Source organism: Mus caroli, unplaced genomic scaffold (assembly GCF_978045245.1).
Source record: "Mus caroli unplaced genomic scaffold, Mus_caroli_1 scaffold_13, whole genome shotgun sequence".
Lineage (NCBI taxonomy): Eukaryota > Metazoa > Chordata > Mammalia > Rodentia > Muridae > Mus > Mus caroli.
Window position 1 is genome coordinate 1,841,815 of NW_028227268.1, and position 13,297 is coordinate 1,855,111.

The 13,297-nt window shown below is 50.2% G+C and overlaps 1 protein-coding gene and 2 long non-coding RNA genes across 14 annotated transcripts in view; 2 read left to right on the plus strand and 1 right to left on the minus strand.

The window, feature by feature from the left end:
- The first annotated feature begins 506 nt into the window (after positions 1-506).
- LOC147001360 (uncharacterized) lies at positions 507-5,321 on the plus strand. 2 transcript variants are annotated; one of them, XR_015044833.1, is made up of 4 exons: positions 507-661; positions 2,157-2,232; positions 4,886-4,954; positions 5,123-5,321. It is a non-coding gene; the product is annotated as an uncharacterized LOC147001360 (long non-coding RNA). The 2 variants fall into 2 exon arrangements; XR_015044832.1 differs by having other exon boundaries at positions 4,886-5,321.
- A 1,569-nt stretch (positions 5,322-6,890) lies between these two features.
- Positions 6,891-13,236, minus strand: LOC147001361 (uncharacterized). Its single transcript, XR_015044908.1, has 3 exons — positions 13,066-13,236; positions 12,388-12,947; positions 6,891-7,723 (listed from the first exon to the last, which is right to left on the minus strand). It is a non-coding gene; the product is annotated as an uncharacterized LOC147001361 (long non-coding RNA).
- Slc38a10 (solute carrier family 38 member 10) overlaps positions 12,530-13,297 on the plus strand; it is a 47,213-nt gene continuing 46,445 nt past the window's right edge. For all 11 annotated transcript variants that reach the window (XM_029483444.2, XM_029483445.2, XM_085829363.1 and 8 more), the window contains exon 1: positions 12,530-12,805. In XM_029483444.2, the coding sequence (XP_029339304.1) occupies positions 12,707-12,805 (99 nt within the window). In that variant the 5' untranslated portion in view covers positions 12,530-12,706. The remainder of the gene's footprint in view (positions 12,806-13,297) is intronic.

The window sequence follows — 13,297 nt, forward strand, 5'->3', positions numbered from 1 at the left end:
TATTCAAGGTGAGAAGGGCGTCCTTGCTGGCTCTAGCGGCCTCACACTAAGGTCTGGGCGCCAAGGTCACCTCCAGCGGCACAGGAAGAGGGGAGGAGTGACTGGAGGTTATGGTCTGGAGGGAGGAGGGAGGGGAGAGTGGGGGAAATAAAAAGAGATTACAATTTTTAAAAGGCACTCGAGCTGTCTCCTGACACCGAGCCTGGTCTCCATCCGGTTTATAGCTTACAGGCTCAGCAGCTGGGCCTGTCTGCCTGGGGTGGGTGGAGGGGTGAGGGGTGAGCCAAGCCCCCAGGCTGCGTAGACTGTGCCTTTTCTCCACACTGCTGCTGGGCAGTTACAGTCTGCTCAGCGTGAGGGCACACAGGGCAGGTGGGACCCCAGGGTGACGGGCAGCCGCCCTGGAGGTAGGGCTGACGCTGCCCCATCTATCCCCCTGACAGGTCAATTTTCTCCTGTGTTTTACAGGGGCTTTCAGGGCAGGAAATGTGATAGGGCAGCTGATTTATGACCTCACCTGGTCTTTGTTCACAAACTCTCAGTCCTGCCCCACCCTGTGGAAGACTGAGGGCTCTTATCCAGAGGGAATTCCTGCCCTGGCTCCTTCCAGGGACAAGCACTGACTGCCACGTGCAGAGGTCACCTCTGAGATGGGAATGTGGTAAGTGTCCACGGTGACCCTTGGGGCGTGTTTTTTTTTTTTTCTTTTCTTTTCTTAAAACATTTTTTTTCAGTCAGGGTTTTGCTCTGTAACCCAGCCTGGCCTTGAACTTTCCCGGACCCTCTTGTCTCTGCCTCCTAAATGCTGGGGTTATAGACATATTATACTACTGCATTCTACTTTGAAGTATGTTTTTGCCAGGGGGTGTTTTTTTTTATTGGTAGTACCTGGCAGTACAGGGCCTAGGAGTGCCCTCCAGCCTGGTCTTCCTAGGAGTATTGATGAAAGAAATGGTACAAGGTGTTTCTCAGGCTTGAACTCAGAGTTCCTGTGTTCTTCTGCTATACCCGGCCCCTGCCTTGTGGGATGGGTGGACCCTTGCACACCTCCCTCTGTAACCTGCAGAGGCCTTCAGTCACTTCTTTCCCAGATATTCCTGAGAAAAAAGGCACTCCTTGGTTGGAAGCTCTGGTTTCTTTTATTTCTTTTGGCTTTTGGAGACAGGGTTTCTCTCTGTACTTGCTTTGTAGATCAACCTGGCCTCAGAAATCTGCCTGCCTCTACCTCTCACGTGCTGGGATTAAAGGTGTGAGCCACAATTGCACGGCTCCTTTGATTTCTTTAAACACATACATACATACATACATACATACATACATACATACAGTTGAAATGTGTTTAAGTGTAGTATGTGTACCACATGCATGCAGTGACCCATGACAGCCAGAAGAGGGCAGCATAGCTCTTGCAAGTAGCGTCAACAGCCAGTTATGGGTTCTGGCTGAAATCCAGCCCTCAGCAAGAGCAGTGAGTGCTCTTGCTTAACTACTGAGCCATCTTTCCAGTCTGGATCTGATTTCTTATGAAGTGGCACAGAACATACTTAGAAAGCTACTAGGTAGATACCGGGAGGGAAAACAGCCTGGCTATGTGAAGCCCTTGCTCAGCCCCCCTCTGCCAATTGGAGCCCTAATTTTTCTCAAGAATTCTAGAACGTGGGGAAAAGCTCTTGTTTCTCCCCTAGCAGCTCCCGTGGCTTGTCACATACTGGGGTGCTGACTGGGATCATACTAATTAAGAAAACACAAACAAATAAATAATAAACCAAAACAGGTGTAGTGGTACACCCCTTTAATCCCAGCACCGGGGAGGCAGAGGGGCAGAGGCAGAGGCAGGCAGGTCTTTGTGAATTCGAGGTCAGTCTGGTGGACACAATGAACCTAGGATAGCCAAAGCTATGTTGTGAGACCCGATCTCGAAACAAAACAAAACAAAACCCAAAAACTAAGAAGGAAGAAAGGAAAGAAGGAAGGAAGGAAGGAAAGAAGGAAGGAAGGAAGGAAGAAAAGAAAAGAAACAAAATAAAAGAGTCTCATGTGGTCAAAGCTGGCCTTGATTTTTTTTTAAAGATTTATTTATTTATTATGTATGTATGTAAGTACACTGTAGCTGTCTTCAGACACACACCAGATAAGTGCATTGGATCTCATTACAGATGGTTGTGAGCCACCCATGTGGTTGCTGGGGATAGAACTCAGGACCTCTGGAAGAGCAGTCAGTGCTCTTAACCGGTGAGCCATCTCTCCAGCCCCTGGCCTTGACTTTTAATTCCCCTGCCTCCACTTCCCTAGTGCTGCTAGAATTATAGGCTTGAATACAATACCCAATTTGGCACTATCATTCCTGGGTAGGTGAGGTGCCACCCCTAGCACATCTCCCTGGGGCCTGGAGTTCTCCTGGGGACCCCTATGCTCAGGGGTCCATGACCCACCAAATCCCTGCTCTCCAGTCAAATGTATTATAACCCTGGGGTGAGGGGGCATATCGGAAAGGAAGGTTAGTTCCCTGCCCTGCAGGGCTCCCCTCAACGTTGAGAATGTAAGTAAAACCTACTGTCTGGAGACCACACTGTGGGACAATGGGTTCTGCCTTGGAGACTGTCAGGGACCACTATAATCCTTGGCTGTGAGAGAATCCCTGTTGCTATGGAGTCTCTGGTGACCAGCAAACAAGCAAGCTAAGATACTGGGGTCATTCTCCTGCAGCTAGGACCCAGGTATGACCCAGGCCTTTGCTGGCTGGTAGACTTTCCATGTCTACTAGACAGGTACAGATGGAACAGGAGTTAGGCCAGGCCTGGCATAAATACCCTCCTGGCTTAGACATGGCCTCTCCTAAGCCCCCTTCCCACTGATCACCCTGGCCAAGCCTTCTCTCCCTGCCCAGGCTCTGCCTCCATGCAGGTCACCTGCCCTCGCCCTCGCCAGCCCTGTCCTCAATGTAAGCCTATTGGAGCCCTGTGTGCTGTGGCCTCTATCACTGCTTTCCTGTAGGGATTTTCACCCCAGCTCTATCTGCATGGTCCTTGTCACAGCTGGGGAGGCTGGGGAGCTGGGCCTGGGCCTGCTGCATTCCAGCATAGCCTCCCCGGGGCCACGGTACAGCAGGAGCACTGGGGAGGTGCAGGGAGCTCAGGGTTGCAGCTGCTGCATGGGAACCTGGATACAGCCCAACTGTGCCCCAGGACTCTCAGCTGTGTCTGCTTGATCCTTGTACCCCAGTGTCTCAGCCTAACAGAGAAGGAACACCTGGAAGAGGCCTGGGGGTTGGTACCACAGGGGATCCAGCAAGCATTCAGGAATCCCTCATAGGGTGGGACTCATCTGGGGTCCAGTTACCCTGTACCAGGAGGTCGTCTCTTCCCTGGAGCTATAGGACTCATGTTTTCTAGATGAGTCCTGACTGGGTCACACTTTTGTAGGAGACAGGAGAACCCTCTGCTCTTTGGTCTGTTGATGGGACAAGCCAAAACTGAGTACAGTGGGTCTCTTGAGGTCTGGAATATATCTCAGTGTAAAAGTAGGTGTCTAGCACATGCAAAGCCCTTAGGTTGCATCCTAGGTGCCTTGGGGGTGGGGTGGGGGAGAAGGAAGGACCCAGGCCCTGCCTGCCCACACTTCTGGAAGCCCTGAGCAAGGCATGGAGGGCATTGTTTCCCCATCCCTGAGAAAGGCATTGGGGACACTGGTCATTGGTATCCCACCCCTGAGCAAGGTATTAAAGGCTTTGGTCATTGGTATTCCATCCCTGGGCAAGGCACAGAGGATACTGGTCATCTGCCCCTGGTCTCTTCTACAATGCAGCATCCCTGCTTCCATGCATGGCCAGAGCCCTTGGGGGCTCCCTCTCCTGGCACTCCAGGGGATGGCGGTGAGTGGATCCAATGTGGTCCCTCTGCTCTTTTATCCCAAGTCATCTGTGTTGCAGTTTGAAGAGTAGGACATCTCAGTTCTGAGTTTTTCGATGGCCTGGCATTCCTGGGTCGCAGGGTCCCTGGGGTCGGTGTGTGGAGAGCTGAGTGCAGGCTGGCTGGACCTCAGGCCTGGTAACTCCACAAGGTCCTAGGCTGAGCTAAGGTGGCCCAGCTGTCCCCAGCTTGCGGTCCTAGTATGGGAAGACTGAAGCCTGTGCTGGAGGCGGTGTTTCTGGGCCAGGCCTGTCCCTTGCTGAGGGTGTCAGGAGGAGGGTGTGCTTATACTCTGTCCCCTCTGTCCCTCAGTCTCTGAGGCTCTGCCTTTTGTCTAAACAAGATACATGGCATATGGATTTCCGGGGAGGGAGGCTGCGATGGCACCCCTGCTCAGGAGAAGTTCGCAAGGGTCTCTGGGGCAGCAATACTGTATTGCTATGTAGGAGGAGCAGACAGAAAGGCTTGCTACACTGAGACCAAGCCCTCCTCTTTCTCTCATCTGGAGTTGTAAGAAAAGGAGAAAAAAAAAATGTAGATGAAAGCAGGTTTTCCACCTTGTCGGATTCTCCATGGCTTCCAGTAATTACAGACTAATAATGGAAGGTTCAGGGGACATTTCTTCCTGGTGGCCAAGATTATAATCTGCAGCCTTTGTCTGAGCTGGGGACATTTGCAAAGGTCACACTGTCAGGCTTCTGGGCAGAGGTGGGGGTGGACCACTCAAGCTCAGGCTTCACTTAGAAAAATTCCTGCATCTGCTGGGACAAGGTGTCCCTGTGACCTCCCTCTCTCTGAGACTGGCAAGGGCTTGCACCTTAAGACCATGAGAGGAGAGGGTATAAGGGCCCAGTTCCCACTTCTCGTGGAGACCTACAAAGCAGTACCTAAGGCCTTTATCGAGGCTTTGCTCTAGGCCAGCGGGATGAGGGGCTGAGTGGTTGAAGGTGTGTTCAGTCTGTACTCTCTTTCCTAAGGCACGGGACACAGTGCGAGACTCCACACGGCAGCAGCCAGAAGTTATGGGAAATCTGCTCTGCTCACAGGTCTTGATTGCTACAGGGACGGGAACTTTGGGATCACAGTGGCCTATGTGGTCTCCAGCACCTCCCTAAGCCTCAGGAAGGACCCACCAGCACAACTGAGGTGGAGGTGGGCTAAGGGAGGGAGGATGCTGGGGACAGCTTGGCACCGGTGGGCTGTGCACTCTGCAGGGTCCTAGTGAGCGGACAGCATGGATGGAAATAATGCTGGCTTCTGTGTGGCGAGCAGAGAGGACCACCCAGTGAGGCGAGGACCACACTGTAGAGAAGCGTCCCTGGAGAGGGGTCTGGGCTGACCAGTGTCTCACTGCCCTGCAGCACATGCGAGTTATCAACCTAGAAGGAGAGTTATCTTTGGCTCCTGGCATCAAAGGGTCAGTCCATGGCCACTTTGCTTGGTTGCTTTGGCCCTAAGGGGTAAAGTTAATCATGGTGGGGGTGGCGTCCTGGTAGAGGCAACCTACTCAGCCTCACATGGTGAAGCAAGGAGATAAGAGGTGAGACAAAGGGCTCTTCCCTTTTGGGGGCACACCCACAATGACCTAACTTCCTTACGTTAGTTAGGCTCCACCCCCTGAAGCTTCCTTGCTCCCTGAGAGCCTCTCACATGACCCACAGTACATGGATGGTCCTTTGTGGAGTTATCTAAGATCAAGTGTACATGATAGCAATGATAACCCAGACCGAGAGGCAGTGTCACAGGAAGTGGTCATGGATTCTGAGGATGAACTAGCCATGAGTTCCTGATTGGCAGTGAAGTCACAGATGATTTCACAAAGGCTGTGAGAACTTGAAACATTTCCCCTGCTCTCCAGGCAACAGAGAGGAGGAGAGATAGCTGAGAAGTCTTCACAAAAACCACCCCGCCTTTCTGGTTGACTGGGTTAGGTCCTGGTCATAAGAACATACCTGTCCTGCCTGGCTGCCCTCATGCTCTTCCCTCTAGTCAGTGGCACATTCACTGGGTTCCCTGCAGACATCTGTCTTTCTCCTCCTGAGAAGACCCTTTCCTTCCTTCCTTCCTTCCTTCCTTCCTTCCTTCCTTCCTTCCTTCCTCCCTCCCTCCCTCCCTCCCTTCCTTCTTTTCCTTCCTCCCTCCTCCCCTTTTTCTTCCTCTTTCTCCTCCTTTTCTTCCTCTCCCTCTTCTTCTTCCTCCTCCCCCTCCCCCTCCCCTTCCTCCTCCTCTTCGTGGTTTTTTTAAGACAGGGTTTCTCTGTGTAGCCCTGGTTTTCTGGAACTTGCTTTGTCGACCAGGCTGACCTGGAACTCACAGAAATCTAGGTGCATCTGCCTCCGGAGTCCTGGAGTTAAAGGTGTGCACCACCACTGTGTGGCTTTTTCTATGAGGGGATCATCTTGTGTTCTTGTGCTGCTCAGTGAAGGAGCCCGGACTGGTGGGCTCATTCCTTTCTGAGAAGCCGTGGTCCAAAGACAACATCCTCCTCAGAATCTGGCAGGAAGGTCTGGTCTCTCCCAGTCTTTGAGGCCCCAGGCCTCATGCTTGGCTCTTTTCCTGCAAGTGCCTGCCTCTTGCTCTGCATGGGTCTCTCTGGAAGATTGTGTGGCTGCTGTGAACTTGGCTCCTCTGTCAACTGGCTTTGAGGTTAAGGCTTTGATAGTTGAGGATGAAGCCAAGTTGGGAGGGGGTAAATGCACAGGAAATCTATGAAGGGGAAGGAGGGATGACCATGGTGGTCAGGTGACTTAACAGGACCCAGGAATGCTGTGACAGGTGCAGAGGTTGTAAGGCACATGTGCAGTCATGTGGGTTGGCACCCAAGACGAAGGCATGTGTAGCTGTGTTCGGCTTTTTATGTATACTGGGGATTTGATCTTGAGTCCTCATTTTAGGTAACAAACACTCTTACCTGCTAAGACATTTACCCAGCTCCATTTTATTATTTATTTATTTTATTAATTAATTTTAGTGCATGTGGGTGTGCGTGTGTGGGCATACATGTGTGGAGATCAGAGGTCAACTTTAAGTGTCGTTCCTCAGGTTGGAGAGATGGTTCAGTGGTAAAGAGCACGGACTGTTCTTCCAGAGGTCCTGAGTTCAATTCCCAGCAACCACATGGTAGGTCACCACCATCTGTAATGGGATCCGATGCCATCTTCTGGTGTGTGCCTGAAGACAACTACAGTGTACTCATACTCATATACATAAAATAAATAAATCTTTAATTGTCATTCCACAGGAGCCATCCACCTTTTAAAAAAAATGAAGTAATTTACACTTTATGTTTTTGGGTATTTCGCCTGCATATGTCTGTGCACAGTGTTTGCAGTGCCTACAAAGGCCAGAGGGTGTTGGATCCCTTAGAACTACTGTTACAGTTGGTTGTTAGCTGTCAAGTGGGTATTGGGAATTGAACCTGGGTCCTCTGGAAGAGTGGCCAGAACTCTTAATCCCTGAGCCATTTCTCCACCTTGCTTTTTGAGATAGGGCCTCTCACTGAATATGCGGCTCACTGATTCTGCCAGGCTGTCTGGCCAGCAAGTCCCAGGCTTCTTTGTCTCTCTGCCTCTTCACTGCTGGGGTTGGAAGCACGTGCCTCCCTATGCCAGTAGCTTTTTCCCAATGGTGCTGGGGATTGAGCTCCACTCCTCATGCTTGCCTCTTGTTTTAATGACACCAGTCCACGGCAGGTAGAGAACACCTTAATTCAGAATGACCTTGTGGCCTCGTGCTAATGAGTGACATCTTCAAAGAACCAAGTTCCAAAGAAGGTCGTGTTCTGAGGTAACCAACCAAGACTTCAGTGTGTGAATCTGGAGGGACAACAATACACAGAGAGAGGAGGTAAAGATGGCGGCCCCTTACAGACTAGATGGTAGGGAACTTGGGCTGGGTCCCGTGGACAAGGAGCAGGTCAATAAAACACAGTAACCCTCTCTGAAAAGGACACAACCCAAATCATATGAAGAAATCGCAGAAATTGTGATCGCAGACAAAGAGCCTCTGGAAAACATGCACCCTTTAGTTGCCAGAACCTGGGAGAACAGGCCCACAGAGCCTGGATGTGTGCATTTGAGGTGGTCGGTCCTGGAGGCAGATTCTCTTATTTAGCTGATGAGTGATTGCAAGGGGCCCTGAAATCAAAGAACTGTCCCCAGGCCTGCCAACGATGCCACGTAAAAGTCTTCATTGTCTCTTTCCCTTTGTTGGTAACTTGGAAGATGGAGGTAGGGAATACCTGAACCAGGAAGAAAATGGACCTGGGAACCCTAAGGAACCAAGCTCTGCCAACAGTCAGAAGAGCAGTAACCAGACTCCCCTGTGATGATTTGTACATGCTAGGCCCAGGGAATGGCACTGTTAGAAGGTGTGGCCCTGTTGGAGTAGGTGTGTCACTGTGGGTATGGGCTTTAAGACCCTCATCCTAGATGACTAGAAGCCAGGATTCTGCTAACAGCCTTCAGATGAAGATGTGGAACTCTCAGCTCCTTCTGCACCATGCCTGCCTGGATGCTGCCATGTTCCCACGTTGGTAATAATGGACTGAACCTCTGAACCTCTAAGCCAGCCCCAGTTAAATGTTGTTCTTATAAGAGTTGCCTTAGTCATGGTCTGTTCACAGCAGTAAAACCTTAACTAAGACAGTCCCTGATCCTCTGAGAAAATGATGTGTCCGACACCTTGATTTTATCCATTTGCTGAATGTGTGTGTGTGTATTCAGTCACATGCTGTGGACACACGTGTGTGTGTGGGTGTGCACACCTGTGTATGTGAAGCCAGTGGTTGATACCAGGCAGCTTTCAGGATCACTCTTCCCATTTTACAGTGAATCATAGCCTCTTACTTGAGCCACAGTTTGTCGGTCTGGCTCGTCTACCTAGCTGTCTTGCTCTGGGGATCTATCTACCACCAGAAGGCTGGGATTGCAGGGAGGTCTAGGGATCCTAACTTGGGCCTTCATACCACCGAAGCAAGCTCTCCATCCACAGAACCATCTCCCCAGCCCCTCAGTTGCTGGGTTTGTGATTGTTTGGTATAGCCACAATGGAAACCTAATGTGATGTTGGAAGACAGCTGACAAACCCGAAAGGAGGGCCCTGGGGTTGGTTATCAAGCGCACGGAGAGAGCTCAAAATTACAAAGAACAAATTGTTAAAAAGAAAAAAGAAATGCATTTCACCAAAGTACAATAGATGGTAAAATATGATTAGATGATTAACCTCATTCATGATTAGGAGGAAGAAATTCGAAGCACAGTGATATGGTTTGATTCATTAATTTGGCCAAACTGATGATAACAGATGTTGGGAACCATATAGAGCAGAGTACCCATAGCCTATAGCCCTTAGATCAAATGGGTCAAGTTTGTGTCTTTATAAATAAAGTTTTATTGGAACACCCACCCACTTGTTTATATATTGCTCATGGCAGTGTTTGAGCTACAATGGCAAATCTGAATAGTTGTGACAGAGACTGTAAAGTCTGAGAGGCGCATGACTTCCAAGGAGGCCATTGCAAAGGCAGTCCGTTTTCATGCTGAACCATTGCAGCTCTGGGATCAAACCCAGGACCTGGTGCATGCAAGGCAAGTGCTCTGTCCCAAACTACTGAGGGAGGGGTGCGCGGCAACCATGTGACTCCTAACAGAAGTTTGACCACCTTTGATGTCTGGAGCCTTCTAGTGATTTTGAAGAGCACGTGGCCAAGACCAAGTGAGGTTTGAGATGCATACACTTGAATTTGCAATTGCAATTCTACTCCTAGGTGTTTGCCTCAGATGAACTCTAACATCCACACATTCCGGAGACAAGCATAACAGCTAGTGTTCGGGCTGGAGAGATGGCTCAGCGGTTAAGAGCACTGATTGCTCTTCCAGAGGTCCTGAGTTCAATTCCCAGCAACTACATGGTGGCTCACAACTATCTGTAATGGCATCCGATGTCCTCTTCTGGTGTCTGAAGACAGCTACAGTGTACTCATATACGTAAAATAAAATGAATCTTAAAAAGTTCGTTGTATGGGGCTGGTGAGATGGCTCAGTGGGTAAGAGCACCCGACTGCTCTTCCGAAGGTCCAGAGTTCAAATCCCAGCAACCACATGGTGGCTCACAACCATCCGCAACGAGATCTGGCGCCCTCTTCTGGAGTGTCTGAAGACAGCTACAGTGTACTTACATATAATAAATAAATCTTGAAAAAAAAAAAAAAAGTTCGTTGTAACTTTTTTTTTTAAAGCCAGCATTTCCTTTGGCCCAGGCTGGCTTTCAACTCACTATATACCTGAGAATGACCTAGAACTTCTGATCCTTCTGCCTCAGTTTGGGAACCATAGGTATATACTACCACACCCAGTTTACACAGCTGGAACCCAGGACTTTTTGCATACTAGGCAGGTACTCTACCAATTGAGCTACATCACAGCCCAGAATCATTCGTTTCAGTGGAAAATAACTGGAAACAACTCAGGTGCCCTGAGCAGAAGAAAGGGTATGTGTGCATTATGGGATGTCAGCAGTAAGAACGAATGACTCATAGCACATAGTCAAGATGATGGTGAACTTTTGTAAATAAGGTTGCGTGAGAAAGCTGGGATAGTTAAAGATGCAAAAACGCTCTCCCTATTCATGCACAAGGAATTAGTAAGCCTAGAGCTTAGCTCACGAAACGGAATACAACAGGTAGTTAAATCAAATTGTCTCTACTGTATGGAGCCACTGGGAGAGAGTGGAGAGGGACTGGCAGAGTGGCCTGCTTCGTGATCGTGTCTAGACCTCCAGGCTCTTTCCCACCTGTTGCTCCACTTCTGCCCAGGTCCTGCCCTGTTCCCAAAGTGTAAGATGGCTTTCTATCACCATGTTTATGTCTGTGTTCCCAATCCCATGATGAACTGAAAAGTTACCCGCTTCTTCTACTTTTTCTCTAAGTACGCCGTAGCTGTCTTCAGACACACCAGAAGAGGGCATCCGATCTCATTACAGACAGTTGTGAGACACCATGTGGTTGCTGGACATTGAACTCAGGACCTCTGGAAGAGCAGTCAGTGTATCTCTTCAGCCCTGAGCAGCCCTGAACCTCAGTTACATGGATATGGAGACACAGAAACAGGTCAGATAGATTGTGGACGATGGCTTCACTTACAAACGACGAGTACAGACACTTAGTATTTTGGCTTTTTCTTTTTAAAGATTTATTTGTTTAATGTATGGGAGTCCACAGTTGCTGTCTTCAGACACACCAGAAGAGGGCATTGGATCCCTTTACCATGTGGTTGCTGGGAATTGAACTCAGGACCTCTGGAAGAGCAGTCAGTGCTCTTAACCACTGAACCATCTCTCCAACCCTATTCTGGCTTTGTATTCAATTACTCTTTTTTTTTGTTCGAGACAGGGTTTCTCCACGTAGCCATGGCTGTCCTGGAACTCACTTATGTAGACCAGGCTGTCCTCAAACTCGAGAGATCTGCTTGTCTCTGCCTCCTGAATGCTGGGATTAACGGCTTATGCCACTAATTGCTCTTTCTAGCTTTTCCTGTCTGTCTGTCTGTCTCTGTCTGTCTCTCCTCTCTGTCTCTGTCTGTCTCTGTCTCTCATCTCTAGACACTGCTCTGCCTGATGCTGGAAGAATTTGTCCCTTGTCTGAGATCTTGCATGGACCTCAAATTGTTTTCTAGGAGAGCCTCTTTAGGCAGCTTGAAGTTCCTCCTTGCATGCACAGCTCTGGCCTCCAGGAATCATTGTGGGGTCTTTCTTGGACCTCAGGTCCCTAGGCCTTCATTCACCACAGACACCACCATAAAGAACACTGCCAGGTGCCAGTAATCCACTTAGGTGTTGGAGCGTTCTCTCTTTTCTAGTCTCCTAATGTCCATTACTCCAGGAAGAATTCTCATTAGTCCTTCCAGTACAGAAGCCACCATCTCTTGAAATCCTAGATTTCCCTAGTCTCTCCTTTTTACCTTTCCTCTGGTTTTCTTTCATACTAGGGCAGTAGACTATTTTCACCCACTTAGTGTATCAAACAGACACATCTCCATGCTCCCTCCTCCAGGCTGTTGTGACTTTGCTGAGTCTCTGAACCTCCCGGTGTCCCGATGATTTTTATCTGTAAAACGTTAAGTGCTAATTTTGTCCCAATAAGTTGGCAGTCTAGACAGGTCCTCCAATCGTGACCCAAAATCCTTCCTGTGCGCAATGACCTGAAAATTAACCCTCAAGAGCCCACTCCTCACCTGAAAGGTAGTCCTTCTCTTTCTCTCCTGTTCTTCCGCTAAAGGTTGTACCCTGCAAGTCACTCTTCTTCAGCGGCAGCAGTCACTAGTCTAAGCCTGGAATCCTGAACCCAGGATTGTAGCCCCGCCCTGATTCAGACCTCGCCCCACCTCCCGCCGTCCCTCCCCCACATACTTCTTATTGGTTAGAGTTACGCCTAGCTCCGCCTTGGGGCCCACCCAAGCCACGCCTCCTCGGGCATACACACCTACTTCTAGTTGGCTGGCGTCCCGCCTCATCCCGCCCTTGATACCGTCACTTCCTGGTAGAGTAGGTTCCGAAGGCGGAAGTTTAGGTGCCGGAGGCAGCGAAGCGGAGCTGAGGTGTTGCTATCGTTGCCTGCGGCGCTTCCGGGTTCCCGCTTCACTCTCGGGAGGCGGAGGCGGGAACCTGGAACCATGGCTGTGAGGCTGCTGCGGAGCCTGGCAGGGTCTGGAGGCTGACCTCGCGACGCCTGTCCGAGGGCCCCCCTGCTCCAGGTTTAGGGTTATCTAGGGTCGCTCTGTCCTGGCCCCTAGACCCTCAAAATGACGGCCGCCACCACCTCCAAGTGGGGGCTGGTCACGAACGTGGTGAACAGCATCGTGGGCGTCAGCGTGCTCACCATGCCTTTCTGCTTCAAGCAGGTGAGTCGAGGGCGCGGGGGCATCGGGTTGAAGTGCTCGTCTGGTGGGAAGGGGGTGTGAGCACGGCGGGTCGGGGAGAGACCCAAGCAACGTCCCCGAAGCGAGTCGCGGTCCGGATCTGCGCGCTCAGCGGCTGCTCACACTGTACGGAAAGGCACAGAGAACGATACGTTAGCGGATTGATAGTGGTTTTGTTGGTCCTGTTTTTGACTCCGACCGACTGCACGGAAGCATGCCGGTCCTCGGCTTCGGCTACCCACCTTTACTCAAGGCGATTTAAAGCATTCGTTTGGTCTGATCTGTATGATGTGTCACCGCAGTTGGAAAAGCCGGCATACAAAAAAGTTTGCTGTTATTTCTGTGTTGAATGCCACATGAAAAGATGGTCATTTCTACGTGGCTCTGTTGTGTCTGCCAGTGATATGCGGAAGCAGTTGGAAACGTCAAATTGGGTAATGACGCGTAACAAAGGGAGTGGCGGGGCTCCCTGTC